This window comes from Lacerta agilis, chromosome 14 (genome assembly GCF_009819535.1).
Source record: "Lacerta agilis isolate rLacAgi1 chromosome 14, rLacAgi1.pri, whole genome shotgun sequence".
NCBI classification, from domain to species: domain Eukaryota; kingdom Metazoa; phylum Chordata; class Lepidosauria; order Squamata; family Lacertidae; genus Lacerta; species Lacerta agilis.
Window position 1 is genome coordinate 47,891,849 of NC_046325.1, and position 24,965 is coordinate 47,916,813.

The 24,965-nt window shown below is 44.3% G+C and overlaps 1 protein-coding gene across 1 annotated transcript; it reads left to right on the top strand.

Annotated features, from left to right (window-relative positions):
• Positions 1–590: 590 nt before the first annotated feature.
• LOC117059309 (zona pellucida-binding protein 2-like) lies at positions 591–24,965 on the top strand. The gene is made up of 10 exons (XM_033170940.1): positions 591–804; positions 2,075–2,251; positions 3,877–4,002; positions 4,948–5,091; positions 11,243–11,461; positions 13,150–13,226; positions 14,618–14,798; positions 15,863–16,024; positions 22,237–22,309; positions 24,172–24,965. Exons 1-10 carry the CDS (start codon positions 738–740, stop codon positions 24,560–24,562), a joined length of 1,617 nt encoding a protein of 538 aa, XP_033026831.1. The 5' UTR covers positions 591–737; the 3' UTR covers positions 24,563–24,965.

Below are 24,965 nucleotides of genomic sequence, written 5' to 3' on the forward strand. Positions count from 1 at the left end.
TAAATCATTGCAACCATCGTGACTACGGGAATGAAACTGACGCTAAATATCTGAAGAAGTGTGCACGCACATGAAAGCTCATACCAAAAACAATCTTAGTTAGTCTCTTAAGGTGCTACTGGAAGGATTTTTTTATTTTTTATTTTGTTTTGGCTAAATAAAACTATTGCCCTGATGCTAAATGCATTTACTTGGGAATAAGCACCGTTTTATTGTAGAAAAGGGCAGCACATTTTAAAAGTGAAAGTAATAGAATAAGCACCCAGCCACCAACGTTCAGTCTTGGTTAACCCTGGCATACCCATGTACACAAGGCCTGATACCTGGAGTATGTCTGGAAACAAGTTGTGAGGGGCAGCTAGAAGAACTGGGTGTGTACCACCAGAAGATTAAGAACCTGAAGGCAGTCATGCAGAAGATGGAGCAGACTTGCTTCTAGGAGGTGGTTATTAATTGTAGAGTCACTACTCCTCATGAATGCACGGCTGTTGCAGTGGAAAAAAATGCATTATTGGCAACAAAAGTGCCTGCCCACCCACAGTCCCCTTACTTTTCTGGAGAAAATCCACTATTTTAAAAAAAAATGTTTTTCCTAGTTTAATAGCTGAGAAGGAGATAGTTTTGGAGGCTAGGCTATACTTTAAAAATATCAACTGCCAAGACAGAGGCTGAGCTATCCCAATCGTTTTGACAAGTGGAGGTGGCTGTTCACCTTTCAATCAGCTGGCGCCAATCACATGAGATCTGGTCAATCAACTTCAAAGGAAAGAATTGGGAGAGCACACTCCTGCGTCTTACTTTCAGGTGAGGAATTGCCATAACTTGAATCCCACAATGAAGTATTTCCTGAAGAGGAGAGGAAGAATTGAAAATGCTAAAAATCAACCTCAAAACTGTGGGAGTTTTTTTTCAGTCAAACCTAACAATGCATATCAATGCTAGTTTAATGCATGAAGCCCATAGAGCTGAACTTGCTGGAAAAGGCTCAACTAAGTCATGCCTCATATGGGCCAAATTGGAACTTGTGTCAGGCCTGAGGGCCAGAGATCCCCCAAGATCCCTGCTCTCGAGGCAGACCCACACCAGTAGACGTGGAGAAAACAAGCCCCTTCCATGGGTCTCTGTCCTTTGCACCAGATAGGTTCCTTGGAAGCTTCATCCTGTTACCCTAACCAATACCTGTTTGTAATGCAGTTTGGAGGGTATGAAGAAAGGAAGACCTGTGGCGTAACTGGTCCCCTTAAGCCCACGCGGTCTCGCTCCCACAGCGCCCAACTGCCGTTTCCCAACTGTCGCTGTGCCCTGCCTGGAATGTTCTGGCCCACACAGGTGACTCCGAGGACTGTGAACAGCATATACTGCATGTCTGAGTCTCATCTCAGTGCCTGACCTGCTTGTTTGGGTGGAGGGTTGCCCCCCATGTGTGAGAAGGAGGGAATGAAGGCCATGGTGGCAAGAACAGCCCCTCCACGGCGTCGGCTTCGCCTGCTGAAGATTGCTTTCGTGTTTCTGTTGTTATTGCTCCCCCTCCTTTACTCAGGGGTTGCCTGTAAGTACCGGAGAAAGAGTGAGAGGGTTGAACCTCTTGCCATCCACTGGGGATCCTCACCTCGCTTCATGCGTAGACCAGCCCTGAATAAAGATCTACGTCAGGATCTGCTCCCCCGGTGGATCCTGCTGCCTGAGCAGGTTGCCTCAGCGTAACTAGGGTTTGAAACCATGGTTTCCAAATACTGGCGAAGAGCTCACCATGCTTATGGTTGGTGCAGGAAGGATTGTGAAAACTGCATTAAATAAGGAAGAGCCTTGGCTGGGGAGCAAAAGTAATTCAACAGCCTTAAAGAGAATGGCAATGATGTTTATACTTATGGTGGTCCATTGGGAAATATAGTTGTTGCAAACTGCAACCTTGCAAGACTCCATGTAGCCAGATAAGCATAAAATTAAATAGATGCAAATTACGAATTAATTTAATAGAAATTGTTGAATATTCTCTAGGTTTTGTTTTGATGGGGTTTTTTGTTTTTGTTTTTCAAACTTTTTTCTTATTTTTTTGTTGTCCATGTTGCTCTAGCTGGAAAGCCATGTTTTGTGAATAAAATGTGTCTGTTAAGAAAAAGGATGATGCACTTGAAGAGGGAAACCAGAGATACACCAGCAGATTCAGAGACTGAGTATGATAACATTTCATCTACCCCTGAAGACCTTCCACCTTCAGATAACCAGATAACTGGGGCAGAAGAAAGAACTGGTAAGTGAAATCGCTTCTTACACCTGTTGATTTCAGACATTGGATAAAGCACTTTGTCTCTACTGCAGTTTTGTTCTATTGTATGTCTCTAGTTACTTCCAGCTCAAGAGCTGCAACTGTAAAGATCACTGTTTAAAAACCCCAAGTTAGGAACTTTTGGGGTGTTCTAGAGTGGCTGTTTGTATCAGTGTATGTGGAACCAAGTAAAGGGATTAGGACAGCAGTCAGGGAGTGAAATTTAGTGGCACAGTTACCAGGAAGTGACTCAATACAAACAGTATACAGATAGAGCAGGAAGGAGATAGAGAGTTAGGAGTTGAATGCAAAAGCTTGCTTTAGTAAAGTTCTTTGTTTTAAGGTACTCCTGCTTCATCATTTTATTATATCTTATAGGTCATTGTTAAGTTTGAACTGCATCTTACACTGTTTTTATTTCGGTTTTTGGCATTGCATTGCCTTTTATTTTCTTATGCACTACTGTACTTCTAGATTTTTGGATGTTAAGTGGTTTACAAATATTTTTTTAATAAATCATCTGCAGTCTAACAATAAGGTAACTGAAATGACTGGTTTTAGCTGCACTTAATTTTCTGTGTAGGACTGCACTGCCAGTATTTTGCTGGAGGAATTCAATGACATAGTAGAACTTCAGATTTGCACAGTTAAAGTGCATTGAAGCCCTCTGTTGCACCTGCACAATAAATCCACTCCTTAAAAAAATGGAGTGTTTGCAATTTGGCAAGAGATGGGAAAAATGCATTGGAAGGTGAGGGATTAACAGGAAGGCGTGTGAACATCTCACAAACAAAACAGGATGAATGCAAGTCCAATGCTTGTTCTACCCAATAAATTGGAACAAATGCTTAGTAAAGACTGGACATAACCCACCCAGCCACTGTGTAAGCAAGGCAGGATGAATGCTATATAAGCAGGTCATCTAGATGGCTCTGATGTATCCATGCTAATTGTGGCTTTTACTTTTGGTATTTAAACTGCAGGCCCGGTTGTTGTCGCATCATATGATGGTTATAGTTTTAAAACAACAGTTTAAAAAGCTTATTTGTAAAAGGCTCGAGGGCTACAATTTGAGAAGGTCAACAAAAAGACTATTAACGTGCAAAACTACATATTAATGCAAAGAAGTAGCAAACCAGACCATTTAAAACCTAGAAAATTATTCAGGGGATGGTGGTTGAGATTGCCGGGGGGGGGGGGGGGCTTAACACTTTCCCAACTCACTGTTTTTTGCTCCACATCTTTCCCATTCTGAGCATGTTTTCCTCGGGCTTCAGATGCAGGGCTTTAAATTTTGTGGCAGAAAAATTGGTGGAGGGCATCCACTATTGCAAAATGGAAAGTGTTGTGCCCTGTTTCTGTTTCTCTGTTTACAGCTGCCCTCTCCCATACATATATTTGCATGTAACATGTAATGTGTCCATTCACCAGTCATTCAATATTTTTAAATTCAGTGTTCTCATTGACTTCTTAGGGAAGAGTCAAGCACTTTTTTTGAAGTAGGCCAAGTAGGTATTACTCATCAAGGCTGTGTGGAATACAATGCATTTTTAATATTAAGTTTTATGTATGTATTTATCGCATTGTGACTGGATTTTTTTCTACTTCAGTTCCAGCGTACATTCTTATTTATTCAAACAGTTTAATTCTAAATTGTTTGACTGAAAAGCTGTTAATGCAGGGAATCATTGATCCCAAATACGTATGGACTGGTCCCCGAGGAGAAATTACTAGAGGTAACTACAGTATAGTTTAATTGTAGGCCTACGTAAGTTAAGACAACAGTCCTTAGCACAGTTTCTAAAGAGTAAGCCCAGTTCAATTCTGAGGTTCATTTCTGAATAAACGTGCTTAGGATTATGCTGCATATTTTTAAAAATATATATATTTAGCTCTGATAAGCACAGACTGATAAGAGCACTTCACTGAGGAACCATTGGTGAGCTGTGTTCCTGGATTGGCACCACAGCTGAAAGTCTGTGCACAGACATGCATCCCGTGAGCAGCCACTGCGTGTTCCTTGAGGGGTTTCCCCTCGTGCAATTCCTTCCTTCGAAGAGAAAGCCTAGGCAGGGCATTGGGACCCGTTGCTCTTCCATTCCATTTTGGGGCAGCCCGTCCTGTTTTGCCACCTGAGGCAAAAGAGGAGAGTGGCACCCTGTGCACCTGCCGCCCCTTGCCACCCCTGCCAAAACATCCCTAGGCGGCATTGTGTGGCTTCTCCTCCCTTCTCTGGCGGCCGAGGGTGCACTCGCGGGGGCGCCCCTTGGATTACGCCACCTCAGGCGTCTGCCTCGGTTTGCCTCATGACCCTGCCTACCCTCGGTTAATATTCAGGAGTCCTTCCAGAAACATCAGTTTAGGATAGAGTTCAGGAGGCCCGAATCAATTCCACCAAGAAATACAGTTGTGGCATTGTCCATTCTTTGTATTTTGTCTCTGAGTGGCTTCCCTGGCTGTCGCGCAAAGTCTCACCCACCCCCCAGTCACGGCGCTGGCAGTTTTGGCGGCTCAGGGACCAGCCAGACAGCACAGTTGCTGCTGGCAGTCCTCAGGAGCTCAATGTAGCCATGGCGGCCGCCATCTTGCCTCGACAGAAGTCCAACGTTATGATTAGTTAATTGACATTAGCATTGAGCATCCCATTGCTGATATTTTTGGTGATGTGTTGTTATTTGTAGAATCACAGAGGTTTCTTTTAACGGATGATGGTAGCTTGGAGATTTATAATATTAAAGGCAGTGACTCTGGAGGTTACACTTGCAAAGTGAATTATATATACAATGATGAACAAATGACTACCGAAATCCATTTCATGGTTTATGGTAAGTAAGGTTTTAGTCATTTTAATTTTAATTTTGCTGTTTTGCATCCCATGGTATTAATTTGTAAAATACTCAGGAAAGCATGGAAGTCTAGAACCCTTAAATTGGTCACAAGATCTGGGTGAGACAATACATTTAGATAGGTGGGAAAAATTATGGAGTGTTGACATAAATTTCACAGCTTGTTATATGTTAAGATAAAATATAATGAAAATGTGTTATCGTTGGTACCTCACCCCAGTAAAATTGGCAAAGATCTATAAAAAATATTCAAACCTTTGTTGGAGATGTAAAGCGGAGGTGGGAACAATGTTCCATACAGTGGTACCTCTGGTTACGTACTTAATTCGTTCTGGAGGTCCGTTCTTAACCTGAAACTGTTCTTAACCTGAAGCACCACTTTAGCTGTGCCGCCAGAGCACAATTTCTGTTCTTATCCTGAAGCAAAGTTCTTAACCTGAAGCGTTATTTCTGGGTTAGCGGAGTCTGTAACCTGAAGCGTATGTAACCTGAAGCGTACTTAACCCGAGGTACCACTGTATGTGGTGGGGGTGTAAGGTGATTAAACAATTTTGGACCAAGATACATGAAGAGTTGAAAAGAATATTTAGGAGCACAATTCTCAAAAAGCCAGAAGCATATGTGTTAGGCTTAATAACCAATGATATCCCCAAAGATAAAAAGAATACAGTATATTCCTCTATGTGACAGCAGCGGCTAGATTACTAGTGGCAAAAAAAATGGAAAACAGGAAAAACACCAGAACTATCAGAATGGAGAATTATGATCTGTGAATTTATGGAGATGGCATAATTAACGGCATCAATTAGGGGCTTCCCCAAGCAAAAAATTAAGAGAGTGGGAGTGTGTGTGTATGTATGTATATATATGAGTGTGTGTGTGTGTGTGTGTATATATATGGAAATTAAGTTTAATATAAATGTAAAAGGAAAGACTCACAGGGATAAAGGAATATATTATAAAGGATATGATTATTAAGTATATATAACTGCTAACACAACAAGAAACAATAATACAAATGCCAATAAGATCTCACATGGGTGAGGGGAAGTCAGGAGGGGGGAGGGGAGGGTGGTATTTGGAGAATTATTGAGAATGTGATATAAAAGTAAAATGATTGTGTTTGTAATTTGAATTATTTTGAATGATTGTGGTTGTAAGTCCACCCCCCCTAGTTTTTACTTCTCTTTCTGTCACAAAAACTTTAAATAAAAAATTATTAAGATAGAACCCTTAAATACTATTGCAATGCCGATATGAAAATAGTGATTTGAAAATAGTATCTTGAAAACCACAAAAATGCCTTGGGCCGTATTAATTTCTTTGTTAAGTGTCAGCTAGCACAATCAGATTGAGAAATAGTCAGGAAATATTTGGATTCTGCCCAGGCATTCTGGAAGTTTCCTCAGTGTAAGGGCATGCAATTCAGGTACTGGGGCAGGGCAAGGGGTGGGTGAACAATGAAGATGGACAATAAAATTAAGCTAGGGTGCCACCTGGTGGGAATGCATGGTCTTACTCTGTGACTGCATTGAGTGTTGTTAGTTGATTGCAATCATGGTGCAAAACCACATACTGTACCAAAACAATAGGCAAATGAGTACTGTAAGGTCCTCGGTTAGTTGCTCATGAGTAAGCAGGCAAAACTCTGAGTTTCCTTTAATAGTTTTATTGTGCAAACTATGTACAGTGCAGAGCTAATATGTTCATGTCTGTATCAAGCATTGGCAGAATCCGGGAATGCCCCTTCCGGTTCTGACCCCAACAAAAGAGTTTCGGTATACGAAACCCCGCCTTCCATCCTTTTGTTTCACCCCTCGACATCTTTGGGGCGACGGAAATTGCGTGCCTCCTTCATCGCCCCTGGGGCTAGGGGAGTGCTGGGTCTCTCCGACATCCCCAGAGCCTCAAACCTCCATCTTCTGAGACCCATGCCCCTCCCTGTGAGAAGCCTCACTGCTCCCTCCGCTGCCAGAGGAGCTGCTGCTGGTCAGGTGGGGCCGGGGCTCTCTGTAGCATCCCAAGAGCCCTTCCACCACCCTGCGCTGCACCGGGGACAGTTCCCTGACAAGTACATTTGCACTGCCATGCTTAGAAAACAAGATACAACATCTCCAAGGGTAGATGAGTTCCATCTTGGAGCCTCTATCTACATACAGTTTTAGAAATAATTGAGAACTAGTGACACTGGAGATGGGAAAATTCTTCTTTTTGTTGTTAGAAATAATTTAATTTATAACCTGTCCTTCACCCTAAAGCGCCAAGATTTGTGGCTATTCAGTGGCCAAGCAGACTTCCTTGAAAAGTAATGGACTTTGCTTGGTTAGATCTTTGTAAGCTGCAGGTGACCAGTCACTCATCAGGGATGCTATAGCAGGGGCTGCCTTTATGGGTAGGAAGTTAGGTACGGTTGGGGGAAAACTTATACTGAGGTGTCATTTCCTAAGAGTAGAATAGAAGTTCTAAATTGAAACTGAGTAGAGGGAGAAGAATTATTTAATATACTAACTGTTCTGAAAAGCATAGCAGCCTTCACATTTAGTAACTTCTTAAGAAAAATTTCTTAAGAAGAAGAAGAGTTTGGATTTGATATCCCGCTTTTCACTACCCGAAGGAGTCTCAAAGCGGCTAACCTTCTCCTTTCCCTTCCTCCCCCACAACAAACACTCTGTGAGGTGAGTGGGGCTGAGAGACTTCAAAGAAGTGTGACTAGCCCAAGGTCACCCAGCAGCTGCATGTGGAGGAGCAGAGGCGCAAACCCGGTTCCCCAGATTACGAATCTACCACTCCTAAACTACTACACCACACTGGCTCTCACTCCACACTGGCTCTTAAGGAAATCAGCCCTGAGTGCTCACTGGAAGGACAGATCCTGAAGCTGTGGCTCCAATACTTTGGCCACCTCGTGAGAAGAGATGGAGGGCACAAGGAGAAGGGGACAACAGAGGACGAGGTGGTTGGACAGTGTTCTCGAAGCTACTAACATGAGTTTGACCAAACTGCGGGAGGCAGTGGAAGACAGGAGTGCCTGGCGTGCTCTGGTCCATGGGGTCACAAAGAGTCGAACATGACTAAACAACAACTCAGCAGCTGTGTGCTGTTTATATACTATACTGTTGCATTTCAGCAAATTAAATTTGACTAATAAACTTGGAAGGAACTAGAATCATTGGTGCACAACCAGGGTCCCTGTCCTCAGTATTCTACAAGTAACTGAAACCTGGTGGAATAATAGCCATGGCTGGAATACCTGTACTGACAGGGAAGCAACAAGCAGCAAGGCTTTCACAGATCTCTGGCTATGTTATTCATTCAAGAGATGTTTCTAACATCAGCACTTTCCCCCATAAAGACCAAGAAATATATTTTAAAAATTAAAATAATTTTATTATTTGTATGCCACCCATCTGACTGGGTTACCTTCGTTTGTGCAAAGTCTAAGCACTGCAAAGAACTAAGGTGCATTCTCAGTATGGGCAGAGCCTTGAGGATAGATGCTAAACAGAATGGGGATGGAGGAAGTTTTAAGGGCATATTGGCTGCATATGAAAAATGTCAGGTCGGCCGGGGGCAAGGACGACCCCCCCCCAGGCATATGACAGGAATGTCCCCAGCCATCTCCCCCATGAGCGATGAGAGTGCAGCTTTAGGGAGTTCCGACAGCCTTCCCTGACGATTTATTATGACCCACGTCTTGGAGACACTGGGCACATATTCAGAGTCCAGCAGAGTTAAACACAGACTGAGTTAGGCAGAGGTTGTGCACTAAAAAGCTACTTTATTAAGCATAAGGCAGAACAAAAGAAAACATGTCTCCTTTCGCTGGAGAGAAGTCCGAAGAATAACTGAGCAACAAACGGAAACAGAATACAGTAAACATCCGCTCCCATGATTCCAACAATCTGTTAAGGAATGCATAACAACACATACATGTGATAAACCTATCCTGCACAGTGAGAGGCATAGAAAGCCCAACATCCCCCCTCCCTCCCTAGCATATTGTCAGCTGTTGGTATCTTCTGCTATCTTCAGAATTAGCATTTCCTGTTTAGACACCTGTAGGATGGGCTGTTGGACATGTGCCTCTTCTCTTTAGTACTATACTGCATACAGATGCTGTCTTTATGTGGTGGCTGCACCAACAAGTGCATAACTGAAGAACAAAGGAATATTGGCTTGTTCATTCACCGTTCATTCTTTTCAGTGAATGGAGACTACCCAGTTCCACCCTTACAACAACAAGGATATTCGTAAGGACCTCTTAATATTGTTTTAATAAATTGACAATGCAACACAAAAATACATTTGGAAACCATTAGAAACAAGCAATGAGTGAAACAGTGAAAAGGAACATTCAGCCACATTATAGTTTGAAACGTAGAGAAGTCTTCTTCCTCTGAAAGGCACCAGGCATGGAGTTATTGTCAGTTTGCATTTTTTGGTACAGAAAGTATTGATCTGATGTGTGGAGATCTTTCCTATTCTAATTGATTCAAGAGTTGTTCTGGAAGCTTCTCTGTGTGAAAGAAACAAGCAGAAGGTTCATGATGTTTGGGTTATTCCTTCAAAGAAGCTGAGTACAGCTGGCTTAAACTGGTCCAGTTATCTCTTCTGTCAAGGTCCTGCTGGTTTTAACAGTAAGGTCAGAAGGAGCCTGGGTTTCACTCTTTTCTGTCTCTCTTTTTCTTCTGGTGTGGTGTTTTGTACGAAGTACGCTTAGTGTTAAGATTTAGTCTTATTATTTATTATTTAGTCTTAAGTTATTGTAAGTTTAAGTTGAGTCTGCTGCAGCTAGATTTCTTATGGACAGTGCCAATCCTGAATGTATTGAATTTGTGACCCATATGCTCATTTGCCTTCAGTAGCAGTAAAGCTCTGCTGGATGAAATACAATAGTCTCTGGTCTGTTGGTTTTTTTTTTTTTTGAATCCTGCAACATCTTTGAGTTTTTGCTCTGCTAACTATGCGTCAAGTTCTGCGCTGAATCAATATGAGTAGAATACATGACAGTTACTGCATAATTTTGCCTCTAAAGCAATGGAAAGGCACAATCCACTGTGAGATAATATGAATCTATGGAAGAAACTGAACTTACACTAGAAGCACAATGTTTCTGTCTGGTGCAACAAGAACAATAGAACCTTGTGGCACCATAAGGACTAATAGCTGTGTTTTATGGCTACAGTTTTTGCAGACTAGAGGTCACACTTCGTCAGATGCATGAAGTGTCTTTAGTTGGCAGAAGGTGACTTGCTTCTTATACCTATAAGTGATCCAACCAGGAATGTGTTAATGATTGAAATGGAGCTCATGCTTGTTGTTGTTCAATCTTTCAGTCATGTCCAACTCTTTGTGACCCCATGGACCAGAGCACACCAGGCACGCCTATCTTCCACTGCCTCCCGCAGTTTGGCCAAACTCATGCTAGTCGCTTCGAGAACACTGTCCAACCATCTCATCCTCTGTCGTCCCCTTCTCCTTGTGCCCTCCATCTTTCCCAACATCAGGGTCTTTTCTAGGGAGTCTTCTCTTCTCATGAGGTGGCCAAAGTACTGGAGCCTCAACTTCAGGATCTGTCCTTCCGGAGCTCATGCAGTCAATGGCAATTTTCATCAAAGTTTGTGGAAAGGAACCAATATTCATTTTGGGTTGGACAGAGGTTTCTAGGACTGGATCTGAATGGAGGTAGGAGCATAGGGCTCTTTTTCATGCCATTATAGGAAAAAAAAATATGTCCATAGGCATTAGGTGATGAGGGTCATTAATACCCCAGAAAATAAATACTGCAAGCAAATTGTCAGAAACTAGACATGAGTAACATCTACACCCGTGTCTGGGATCTGTCTTGCACAGTCATAATATGCTTCGCAATGATTGTTCAGGACACAACCTCTTTATATCTTTGGCTTCTCTCCTGTATTGCAGTTCAGTGCTTAGTTTTTGGTTTTATTTTATGATTTTTATGTGCATTGCACCTGTTGTAATTGCAATATTTTGTGTCCATTTGGTAAAGGCAGGCTGTAGGTATGTCTAAAAAGAAACAAATAAAATATTGTGCTTAGGAATGCATTAGTATTAGTGTTGGGTAATTCCTGTACCATGTTAAGAGAGAGTGTTTTCCTTTTCTTAGTGTATCATATGCCAGAGAAGAGTCTCCGTCTGTCATCTGAATTCACGGTTCAGAACTGTGAAACCAATGCAGTTGCTTCGTTTGAAAAGCATTTCCTAAAGAAATTGGAGAGCTTAGTCTACAACCTGGGGTGTGAGATTAAGCAGTGGAGTACACAGTGTCATGCTTCTACAGACACACTGGAGAAGATAACACACAAGCTTACCTTTCAGTTTGTAGGTAAGGTGAAATCTTACTGCTTCTGCATTATTTTATTTCTGACCATTGTATGCAAGAAAATACTGTAGGCAAGAGGCCTGGAGGGTGGCAACACGAGAACGGGCCTTTTCTGTGGTAGCTCCCCACACGTGGAATGCTCTCCCCAGGGAGGCTCGCTTGGCACCACCATTACATACAGTGTGTTTAGGCGCCAGGTGAAAATATTCCTCTTCTCACAGGCCTTTGGCTCATTAAACAATATATGGGCTTTTAAACTGGGGTGGAGGTATTGTTTTTGCTTGTTACTACAGTGGTACCTCCGGTTAAGAACTTAATTTGTTCTGGAGGTCCGTTCTTAACCTGAAACCGTTCTTAACCTGAGGTACCACTTTAGCTAATGGGACCTCCCGCTGCTGCCGCACGATTTCTGTTCTCATCCTGAAGCAAAGTTCTTAACCTGAGGTACTATTTCTGGGTTAGTGCAGTCTGCAACCTGAAGCGTTTGTAACCTGAAGCGTCTGTAACCCGAGGTACCACTGTATGATAAGTATTTTTGTGTTTTTATATGGTAAACCACCCTGTGATCCTCAGATGAAATGCAGTATTTAATAATGATAATAGAAACAGAAATAATAGAAATAGAATTTTTTAAAAAGCCCTAAGAGAAGGACAGGGCCAGCTATAGCACATTCTCTTTGTGAGACAGCTGGCCACCAACCCAGTTGGTTTGGGCACCAGGAGGTCTTCCATTCAGGTGCCCAACTGTGTGCTGCCACCCTCCTCCTCCTCCTCCTCCTCCTCCTCCTCCTCCTCCTCCTCCTCCTCCTCCTCTTCTTCTTCTTCTTCTTCTTCTTCTTCTTCTTCTTCTTCTTCTATAAATGGTGTTGTGGGTAGAGTGTTGGACTGGGACTTTGGTGGGGTTCAATCTCCACTTCAGCCACAAAAATTACATGGGTGACCTTGGGGCACAGTCTCTCAGCCTAACCTACCTAACCAGGTTTGTTGTGAGGATAAAATGGGGATGATGAGGACCTCAAGCACCACCTTGAGCTCCTTGGAGGAAAGGTGGGATATAAATGAAAGTATACACTCCTCCTTTTTCCCTGATAAGGACTCAGGGCAGCTTACAGATAAATATAAGAACAGCTAAAATTGGGGTCATTAAAAACAATTAAAAAATTAGAATATACCAGTATATAACACATTAAAATCTATTAAAACCGCACAAATCATTACTTTAAAAGCAGCATGGCACCAGTCCTTTCGTTAAAAGCAATCAGCTCCCAAAAGCCTGTTGGAATAACAACAAGGAGGGAGGCAGTCTAGCTTCTCTAGGGAGGGAGTTTCAGAGTTGTCAGGAGCAACCACCACCAAGAAGGCCCTGTCCTGTGTTCCCACCAAGATCCATATACAATGAACCTAAAGCACTGGGGTCATATTATGCGATGGAAGTTTCAAAATTTTAGCGTGCAAGAAGGTTGCTACTATATCAAATATTGGCATTGCAGGCAGATTTTGTTGCACTTGTACAGCGTTGTACTTGTACAATGACAGTAAAGAAATCTTATCTAAGATTCTTGCATGTGGTGAAGTCAACGTGTTGTTAGACATGGGTTTTATCATTTGGGGATACTATTGGAAGAACACTTGCATCACAAAAAGTTTTGTTAAAGTAGAAAAATTGCTGCTTACTTTCTCTTAATTTGCAGTTTTTCCTTTAGCACTGACCATAGCAGACCTCTGTAGAAGTTCTCAATGTGAAAATTCCACCAGCAACATGAAGGAGGTGAAGTAAAATGACACCAAAGGTTCACAGTGCAATAATGGCCATGATATTTTGGAGAACTTATGGCAAAAATATTAACTTATATGTGTGCAAAATCAGGGGTGCCAATAATATTTGGGGGACCTGGTATACTGTATGTAGATTGAGCTCTCTGCTGCAGTCGCCAAAGAAGGCACAAATTTGCATAATATTTGCATAATATTATCTCACATGCAAACTTGCACCCTCTTTTGCAGGTGGTGGTGGAGCATACAAAAATAAATCAGGGGTCACATACAAATAATAAGATGTCCAACAGACAGAATATTAACAGGTGAAGCTTTCCCCATAACTGTCGTTCCATACTGTTTAACATATGCCTGCCACATAGCTGTAAAAGGCACAAGAGTCCTCCAGTGCTAACCCCAAACCATGTAAAGAACTCATGTTTTGTGATATGTAAATGAATTGTGTTATTGTGGGTCTTTCATCTGTTGATCATAGGCTGGCAGTACAGGTGGCAACCATTTTGCACATGTCCAGTTGACTGCCGATGCGCAGGTCCTTTTGGACCCGGAAGAGGGTGGAATGGCGGGCAGAACAGGCTTACACCCACTCTGCCTGACAATGTGCCATCACGCTCATGGCGCACGGATGTGACATCACATGCCAGGCCCCCTCAGTCTTGGGCACAAGATGGCACTTCTGGCTTGCGTTGTGTTTTATCCACAACCCACTGTGATTCTAGCCAGCATGGTGTAGTGGTTAAGAGCTGTGGACTCATAATCTGGTGAACCAGGTTCGTGTCTCCACTCCTCCACATGCAGCTGCTGGGTGACCTTGGGCTAGTCACACTTCTCTGAAGTCTCTCAGCCCCACTCACCTCACAGAGTGTTTGTTGTTGTGGGGGAGGAGGGGAAAGGAGATTGTTAGCCACTTTGAGACTCCTTAATGGTAAAGGGACCCCCGACAGTTAAGTCCAGTCACGGACGACTCAGGGGTTGCGGTGCTCATCTCGCTTTACTGGCCGAGGGAGCCGGCGTTTGTCCACAGACAGCTTCCGGGTCATGTGGCCAGCATGACTAAGCCACTTCTGGCGAACCAGAGCAGCGCACGGAAACGCTGTTTACCCTCCCACCAGAGCAGTACCTATTTATCTACTTGCACGTTGACGTGCTTTCGAACTGCTAGGTTGACAGGAGCAGGGACCAAGCAACGGGAGCTCACCCCGTCGCGGGGATTTGCACCTCCGACCTTCTGATCGGCAAGTTTAGACCACAGCGCCACCCGTGTCCCTTTGAGACTCCTTAGGGTAGTGATAAAGCGGGATATCAAATCCAAATTCTTCTTCTAGCTAGGTCACAGTTTGGTCTATGTTAATGTGCAGCTCTTCTTAACTGTCACACTCCTAGGCCTATACCAGGATTACTGAGTTCTTTGAAGTCGAAAACGCGAACTCCTCTCACAGTGATTATTCAAGTTACCTTCATGGTACACTGAATGGAGTTAAAGTAGACCACTGCAAGCCAGGATTTGGGAAGATCATACCTGAAAATGCCCCCAGCGATAACACAGAATGCCCAGGATGTTGTGGTGAGTTTCCAGAGTCTCTGTGTTAAAAAAAATACTGCTGACTAATTTTCATGAAATGTAGTTTCTTGCTGATATTTTCCTTCACCCATATTTATTCTTTTAATTTTTAAAATTGGAAACACATTTCTTGGGGTACACTGATCATTCTGACAAAATGAACATTAGTGCCCGCCTGTCTACCACTAACCTAACAGTCACATCAGGTAATAGCCACCAGGACTTCAAGGCACCATGCAGGGCCTCTGAGAAGCAGGCTGGACGTCACTGCCTGTTAGCTGATGGCCAGTGACTTCAAAGCTGCTTTCCACAGGGATTGGCTGTGTGACAAGTTCCCTGTGGGGAACTCAGTCTCGGAGCTGATCCAGCCCTATCTCTACCTGCCTCACACCTGACATGGTTTGGGGAAAACTGCTTCATGGGCAAAATTGGGACCTACAGGTATACTCTAAGTCAGGGGTCAGCAAATTTTTTCAGCAGGGGGCCGGTCCACTGTCCCTCAGACCTTGTGGGGGGCTGGACTATATTTTGAAGAAAAATAATGAACGAATTCCTATGCCCCACAAATAACCCATAATTTTAAATAAAATAATTTTAAATAAAAGCACACATTCTACTCATGTAAAAATGAGCTTATTCGCTGACCGTCCGCAGGCCAGATTTAGAAGGCGTTTGGGCCAGATCCGGTCCCCAGGCCTTAATTTGCCTACCCATGCTCTAAGTTTTTTGCTTACTTATAACAAATAAGTGCTGATTTTGTTTATGTAACTCACCCACATCGTTCTTTGCAGGATTGTCTCTGTGGGCACATAAGCATAGCTAAATTTCCCAATGAGGTTGTACATTTCCCTATGTAGAGGGAGATGCAAACGACCCATTTCTGGAATTACTATGACATGGAGCGCCAGGAAGCATGTCTAGTCACATCACCATAATGTCCAAAGCTGGACATTCAGCCTGCCATGAATGGAAGTCAAAAGCAGGCTAATAATTGCTCATAAAATTAAGTGAATGAGAGCCGTAGTAATTTTGTGTGTGTTGCCCCCGTGTCTTTTATTTTTGGATAGTCACCTGCCCGCCAGGTAGATTCAGTGCAGAATATGGTACCATCTGCACTCTGTGTCCTGCTGGATCCTACAATGGAAAGTATGGTCAAGCAGCATGTGAAAATTGTCCCAAAACACAAAGCAGTGATGGAGAGGGTGCAAAGACAGGAAGAAGTTGTCATAGTAAGTAGCTTATCTTCACAGGCATTGTGTAGGAATTGGTCTTTTGGTTTTCCGTATCTGGTGGGGTGTTTTCACATGAGGCTAAAGTAGTTCTTGCTTCAGTCAGTTTGTAATGCTGATACAACACCTATATTTAGAAGGCAGTTCTGCAGTACTCTATGATTTTGGCTGACTTTAGTTCCCCATTTTCGCTGGACTCAGGGTATACTCTGCCAGGTTGAAATCAAGTTGTTGTCTAGGTGTGAAATACATTTTTCATGTAATGAATGAATGAATCTTTATTTGCGTCAGCCATCGGCCGTAGCAACAAAAGAACATTGTGATGTACACAGAACAAAATAAAAAGTCGATTATATAAAACACAGTTTAGGGTCCTGGACCAGCAGTCAAATAGTGGACCTTATTCTGATTGCCCCAGCTAGAAACGTTGCAACCTTTGCTGTCATCTGCTCCTCTTGATCTGCCAGGAGAAAGACACTGTGGCAGTGGTTGGGCGACCCGGAATGGACAATAGAAGAAGGGTGATAATCTCATTCCTCAGTTCTTTATAAAGAGTGCAAGCCAGGAGGGCATGCGCCACTGACTCGGTGCTGCCATCTCCACAAGGACATAAGCGTTTTTCGTGTGGAATCTCTTGGAATCATCCTTCAAGTACAGCCGAGGGCAATACATTCAGTCTTGTGAGGGTAAAAGCACGTCTATATTTTGGAATTGCTAGGTTATACAGATAGGGTGCCAGAGAATCAAAATGGGAGGATGGGAAATGGTTGTACCATAGGCAAAATTTCCTTATCGTGTCCAAGTTGTTCTGACGCTCGATATCATTTAGGCGTTGGCAAATTAGACTGTTTGCTTTACTATAACCCACGGTGAGTAGCTGTTGTGGGGATAAACCACCACAGTGAAGTTTTTGATTGACAATTTTAGACCAGGCACTCTTGTGACAGTCTTGTTGCACTAGGGATATTAGACCAGGGGGGATTTGAGTCTAGACGATGCCAGATCCATAATTCTACCGAGGGGAGATTTGCCTCTAGGCGCAATGATGCGTTTGGGACACGGGGTGGTACAGAAAAAAATTGCCTTAAGAACTTTGATTGGACAGCTTCCATGGATCCATGGTAAGTGCCAGCCATGAATTACAAGAAAACCAAAGTCATGATTTTCTCAATAAACTATGGAGCCCATAAATGGCGTATGGACAACCAGCCAATTGAACAGGTCAAAGTTTTCAAATATCTTGGACCTTATTTTCCAGTCCATGGGGTCATAGGGAGCACACCAGAAATGTGCAAAAGAAAAAGCATCCCAAAGCGCCAAAATTCTGACAAGCTTTTTCCACACAAAAGGTGGCAAACATATACCCTCAGTCCTTGAAGTGTTCCAAGCTAAACCTCTAGCACAGCTATTATATGGGGCCTCCTGCATCCAAAGTCACAGCTACTCCCTGGCTCCACCCATGCAGTCCTCCGCTGTTCCGGCAATGCTCTCCTCACTTCCCTCCATCATTCTTGCCTCTGTCAGATCAGAGTGCCTGCTCCCTCTCTGCTTAGTTGCTAGGCACAGATTCAGCACCTGAGACTTGGCTTCATTGGTGCTGGCCTGACTCCAGCTGGTGGTGAGTCATACGCTCTCAATCTTGCACACCTTCATAGCCACTGCCCCAACTGTTCTGTCCTCCTAATCCTCCTCCTGGCTTGGGGATGAGGGAGTCAGGTCCTTCCAGGGTCCTAGCCTACTCTGTGTGATTTCTTCTTTCCTGGGCTCCTGGGATTCCATGCTGTCTTCCTGCTCTGACATTGGCCCCTCATCCCCCAGCCCCTCTGGCAACTCTTTGTGTTCCACAGGAGTGCTGAGGTCTCCTGACCTGAGTCCCAAGGACCCCCAATAGCCGATGGTACCCTCTTTCTTGTCCTGCCAGCCTTGGTGTTCCCACCACCCCATGACACTGTGGAATGGTTGCCCCTGAAAATGCCCTGTGGCCAAGGGGAGCTCAGAAAGCCCCTTCTTTTCCCAAGAAGCTTGGCACAATAGAGTGCGCTAGAGTGCAAGTGGCAGAAGTCTTGTAGCAAACAGGACCAAACGCAGGATAGAGCACATGATTATGGCTACCATCTGACAGTAATGGTGGCAAAGGAAGCATATTTTGCTGCCATTGTTGTGCCCCATTGTGAATGCTTTTTAAGGTTGATCCAGTGGGGTGGAAAGCTTAACTGACGAATTGGTAGCCTGCTGTGATAAATTAGCAATACACTTTGAGGACAAAGTTGCTTGTGACAGCTCTGAACTTGGGGTCACAGTTATGGCAGCCTACAGAGGCTGTTGGAGCACCATCCAGTCTGATTTGTGAGGATCAGCTTCACTTGTTGCATCCTGAGGAAGTGGAAGTGGAAGTGGAGGGATTCGGTCCAACACAAGCTCTGCAGCCTTGCCCATCATGGTGAAGATGATCTAGCACAAAGAAAGAGGAGTCTAGGAAGTGGTTGATGTGTTATTATAGGGCAGAATGATATTCACTAATCCCTGCTAAAGAGGCACCCCCTGAACCCTGAGGTATTCAACAACTATCACCCAGTTGATGAGACCTCTTTGGGGGCAAAATAGACTGAGTGGAGGAAACAAATTTAGATCCATTTCAATCTGGCTTCAGGCTTGAGCATGGCACCAAGACAGCTGCAGCTTTGGTTGCCCAGGTTGATGACTTCTTTCAGGAGAAAGAGAGGGGGAGAGAGAGAGACTCTGAGGGTATACTAACCTTGTTGATTCTCCTTGATCTCTCTGTGGCTTTTGGCACCATAATCACAGTGTCCTTCTGGAGTGACCAGGTGGGTTGAGGCTTAAAGGCAATGTGATGCAGAGGTTCTGTTCCCACCTGCAGTGTTGCTATCACAGAGTGGAATTGGATGTTTCCTGCTTGACCTCGTGGCTTTTGGGGTGTGGGGTTCTGCGTGATTTTATTCTATTTCCCATCTATATGGAGCCATTGGGAGCTGATGACATGCAGGTCTATTTTTCCTTCCCATCTGATTTGGGAGAGGTTGTGCAGGTGCTGGACTGGTGCTTGGAAGCAGTGGAAGAGAGGGAAGAGAGACCCTGTTTTCTATCAGGGGATGGATGTTTCCACCTACCTTGTCCCACCGTCCAGCCATGGGAGCCTGCAAAATGGAGCCAGAAGAACTCTGAGGGGACTTTCTGCCCTTTTGGATTGAGGTATAAAAGATTGGGGGAGGGGTCGCTAGATACTAATGTCATCAGCTTTGGGGCTGCTTTTGAATGGAGTCTGAATGAAGTTACTGGATATAATGTTAACCTATTTGTGAGCTGGTTCAAGTGCAGCCCAGATCCGGCTTGTCCCAAAACATTCCCCGGTGCCTAACAAACCCACCCCCCTTCTCCTGCCGCCACCCTCTCATTCACTCATTGAAATGGCACAGCCATACCTGTGTAGCTAACTCTGTGTGTGGAACTGGTAGCATTTCAGAGAAAGCTACCATGAAGGCCCAGCAGCCTCCAGAATCTCTCAGCTACATTTTCCCCACATATTGGTGCCAAGAGCGACCCCTGACTCCTCTCCAGCATTATCTACCGGGCTAACTGTTATGCAGCATCCACAGCCCTCTTGCTTGGCAGTCACCCTGTGGTCTGCATACCCACCACACACCCAGCTATCCATTGAGCAAATCACCCACTACCAGGATCCTCCCATCAGAAGGAGTATCCTTGGCACGAGAGGTTAACTGCTTGATCTCTAAGGAAAGGGTTCCTTCCAAGGAATCCTTTCTGTCTTCCTCAGAGTGATGCCTTCATTCCCTGACACCCTGCTTTTCCATGGCAGCAGAGAAGCTGCAGTCTTGGAAGTGGGACACAGCTACCCCCCCCCCCCCAAAAAAAGCTCTCATCCAACAGTCTCTGCCTCTCTGCTTCCCCAGGTCAGTCACTTGCGCCTCAAGGTAACTCATTCCTTGGGGAACAGGAGTTCATTTCAATAACCATTTTTTACCCAGTTAGACCGATAGGTATACAGATGACAGTACACAGGACAGCCCCCTCACCCATATAGTACTGGCTTCAATCTACATTTCTTTTTTCTTTACCGTTTATTGAGTTAGTTGACGGGAGCTTGGGATTTGTTAGGACTAAGAGTGGAGAAGCAGAGTGGTTTGCCCTTGCCTCCTAGCCCTGCTGCTGAACTTGCTTAGCTGCCTAAATCACTTGCTGTCTTCATGCTTTGGCAGGTGGGGCTCCCTTTCGTGGAGTTTAATGTCAGGGCTCTTCTTACTGACATCAAAAGTGCTGAGACAGACAAGCTGGCCCTCCTCTTCTAGGGTATGAATACCCTTTCCCAACGTTTTCTGAATTTTTTTTTGAAAGGGGGCCATTGGCTTTCATAACAGTGTGTTCATCAACCCTACTGACCATTGCAGAAATGAAAGAAGAGTTTCTTGCCCAAAGACTTCGTTTAGCTTTAGTTGTCACATTGACCAAAAAGTATTTCTGTGTGTCGTAATGTGCATATTGAACTACATACACAGACTTCAGCTTTCCACTTCTCTTGGCATAGGTTGCTAGTTTATCAAACATACTGAAATTTAAAGTGGTGTGCACTGGCTAGTTCTGGAGTCTTCATAATCATCATGGCATCATCTAGTTACTAGAAGAATGCTTCACTGGTTTTCATTGGATGCTGCTTCTGATTTCTGTCCAGAAACAGCCAAACACACGATCATTGATGCCGCCAAAGCAGGCTTTCTTCCTTGGCGTCAGTGACTGTGCTTCTGGCTGGTTTTGGGGGAAATGTTCATATCTAGCAGAAGTCCAAGTCTTCTTGTTTTTAGGGGGCAGCACAAAACTCTTCCTTTTGGGGGGGGGAAAGCATGGTTAAAGGATTCATGGGTTAGGTTCTTATACATGGCTTGCTCAGTGGTTTTATTGTGTGATTTTGTTTCCTGTTTTGAAATTCTAAGTAATCCAAAATGGTTGTTGACCATGCATGTCCAGCTCCCAAGAGACTGCAATCTACTCCCAGTATAAAAAAACTGGCAGTGATCTACCCATTGCCATTGGAGGAAGGAGGAGCGTGCATGGGGTGGGTGGATTGCCCAGAGTTGTTGAGCTTTATCTTTTTGAACATGATAAGGATCCTACAATCTACCAGGATCAGTCAGGGATCTACCAGTAGATCACAATCTACTGGTTGGACACCCCTGCTATAGCATATTTACAGGATATGTAATATATTGGTTATTACTAAGCAGATTTGCAGAATTCTATACCTGCTGCCTAATTCACGATGTTTCTGCTAGTCATATGGAGGAAGAAAGAACTATAGATTCCATTCAGGGGGGAAAGCAGGGTAGATAGCTAGCTGGTCGGCACTGAACAACAGGAATCCCTGCTCAACTCTCCCTCTAGCTTAGCCTGTTCCAGCATGGTGCTCTTCAGATGCTCCCATCATCTCTGGACCTTGCTGGAGATGATGGGGAGTTGTGGTCCCTAACATCTGGATGGGACTGTGTTGGGGAAGTCTGCTCTAGCTCCTCACCGCACACACTTTCCTTCTGCCTTCACAGCTGGAAGTGATACCGACTGTGGCGTTATGCGCCGAGGGAATTTGCAATACAAATCCACTTAAATTGCACAGAGGCAAGGCCCTGCCAAGGCTGATGGTCATCCTGTGTCCCTTATAGTAAGACAGAGCAGCACAACCCAGGAGGGAGGAGGAAGGGGGATGCTGCTGCCATGGGACCTGCTGCTGTATTCCAAAGAGGAGCAGTCGGAGGCATGAAGAGGACAATGGGTGCGGTGCTGCCTCCCTGCCCTTCCTCATGCTCTGAGGATAGGAACGAAGGTTGGAAGAGCATCCTAACCATAAGATTCCACCTAAACATTAGGAAGAACTTCCTGACAGTGAGAGCTGTTCGGCAGTGGAATTTGCTGCCAAGGAGTGTGGTGGAGTCTCCTTCTTTGGAGGTCTTTAAGCGGAGGCTTGACAGCCATCTGTCAGGAATGCTTTGATGGGGTTCCTGCTTGGTAAGGGGTTGGACTGGATGGCCCTTGTGGTCTCTTCCAACTCTATGATTCTATGATCCTTTTTGAGGCCCATGGGCAGAGGTGGGCTGGCAAGCCCTTTTCAAGTGCTTGTGTATGTGTGGTGTGTGTGTAAATATAGTTGCCATGCTAAATAGATCTCTGTTCATGTTCATGTTTTTCAGAAATCCTACCAATGTGGATGCTTCTTGTAATATCTTCCGCAGGAACCAGTCTTATTCTTGTGACAATTTGGGTGTAAGTACCCTACCCTTTTACATTGAACTTACATAGCACTCTACATCTGTTTATCAGCTCTAACCCCTGTGCCCTCCTGCATTGCAGGAGCTGAAGCCTGTCACTGCTGGACACTTTAGGAAAATATGGCTTCCACAGCAAGTTCTATAGGTGTCATATATGTGATGCTACACATGTGTATGAAGACGGCTAGCAGTTTTATGCCTAGAGTTTCTTACAAAAGATTTTAATTAACTTCTGCTTTCCCTTTAAAAGCCCCTTACATTCCACACAGTTGTACAAAACTGCAGCATAAGCCACAGAGCAGTTGCTGCATTGACTTTGAAGATGAGAAGTGCAAGTATGAATCCTTGCTTAGGGCCAAAACGACATCTTATGCTAGAAGTGGGGAAGGGGGTTCCTTTTCAGCCATGGGGCCACATTCCCTTCTGAGCAATCTTCTGGAGGTTGCCTGCCAGCAGCAGGCAGGGCCAGAGGCAAAAGGGAACAGACCAACGAATGGAAACATTGCCTTGCCACAGTAGGCTGCTTTCTGCAGATGCTCAAACAGCCTTCGCCACCCTCAGTCCAAACAAGCAGGAGGCCAGGCAAAAGCACTCAAGCATGGTCGTGTGGCCCAGGGAGAGTTGCAAAGGCTAGAGAGAGACCTGGAGGGCCACATTTGGCCCCTGAGTCTGAGGACCCCCCCCCCCCGCCTGTGCTTAAGAGATCTGTTATCAGTTCTCCCAACATTTTGATTTTAACTATAAAGCAGCCAAAGCTTGAACTGAGCAGCAGCACTGATATTGGGCGTTAGTTCTTCCCCTGCCCCATTCTGTTTAAGCAAAGAGGATTGGGGAAATGGAATGGGGCAGCCTTCTCCAAGCTGGTGCCCTCCAGCTGTTTTGAATTACCACTCCCGCCAGCCCCAGCCGTGACCCTTGCCTAGGGTTGCCATTTTCCAGTTAGGCAACCCCACTCTGGTTTCTGTCCTCCAAATCACCACCTCCCAGTGTTGCTTTGTAACAAGGAAATGAGCCATAGGGCTTTTCCTACACTTTTTGTGTAGAACTTTCAGCTGATGTCCAGGGTCACATTTAAAGAAACATGGGAACTGTAGTTTGATAAGGGTGCTGGGAATTATAGCTCTGTGAAGAATAAACTAGTTTCCAGAATACTTTGGGGGAGAAGCCATGGAGCTGAAATGTATGGTGCGTATATGACCCTAGTTCACTACGACAGCCAAGGCAGGCGTGGGGAAAGGGTGGTGAACTACTCCGATGATCTGTTACCTGAGGTATCAAAAAGTAAATGAAGAAAATCAACTGTCCTGAATTTCCTTTTCCTTGGTAGAGATGTATGTGCTGGAGTCTGGCATGACTCCCATCTGTTTCAGGGGGGAATAATGTCAGTATCATGCCGATTCAGAATTCATCATCATTCATGAAAAGGCTGTGCTATAATAGTAGAATTTGGATGCTGCACTTAACTTTCTGTGCTGATGATGTGTCTATTTGTTGTTACACGATTACACTTTATGTAATTCATTAAACTGCGTATGAACATTTTGTGAGCTTTCGCCGCAGCAGAGTAAGCATATCTTACAGGAGAGGTGGGGAATCTGTGGTCTTACTGGATATTACTGGACTCCCACTAGCCCCAGCCAGCATGGTCAGTGTTTGGAGATGTGGTCCAGTAACATTTGGAAGGCCACAGATCTCCCTCCCCATCGTACAGCTTGACCCAAAACCCCTTTATACTTACCGGTAAGTCCCTTTTATTCCAGTACAGCCTAGCCCCAAATGAATTACTTAGCAGTGGATAGGAAGTATGTTCACCTGTAATACCAGCCCTGACTAATTTTTCCCACATCTCTCACACAGCATCATAAGTAAGTGCTTCAAAAAAACAATAGCTGCTCAATACATCAGACAAGCAGAATCTGGACTTAAGAGGAGGGTGAAGGCATTTGCGAATATTGCAAGTGATGCAGAAGTACAAGAGCAAAGAAGCAAATTAAGCCCCATCAAAATGCACAAAAACAAAGTTGATTTTCTGGAAGATGAATCAGTGGGATTGTTAAGCAACGATGAAGTGACAGAACCACCCACCCCTGCTGGTACAAGTCCATCTCCTGACCCAATAGGACTAAGTGATTTAGAAAGCAGCTTTGAAGACAAAATACCCACGCTGGACAATGAAAATTTAATTCCAAAGGACCTGCCATCCAATCAGCAGAGATTAGCTGACATAATGAAGCACAATATGCCCTAGCTGCTGTAAGGTTCTTCACAGCTTTGCATAAACCTACAATTAGGAAACAGAGGAATAACTTCCTAAACAATGTTCACAAGAAAGCTGAAAAATGAGCTTGCTTAGTGCTTGCAAATGGGAAGCAATTTTCAATCTCTCTCAGAACCATTAACAACACTATTTCTGGAGAGCACTTCAGCAGGATAATGTAGCTTCGAGGGCAGTGCATTGAAGTACACTCCTTTTCCCCCTCAAACTGGCAAACTGTCCAGTTTAGCAGATAATGGAAATTGTTGAAGAAGCTTACTTTACAAAGAACTTGCTACAGAGCCAAAGTAGAATCTAGACCAAAAGCGATGCTGAGTTTAGAACTATTGTATTCTGTAAGCCAAGTGGAAAACGTAAGGATATACCGTTTACAATA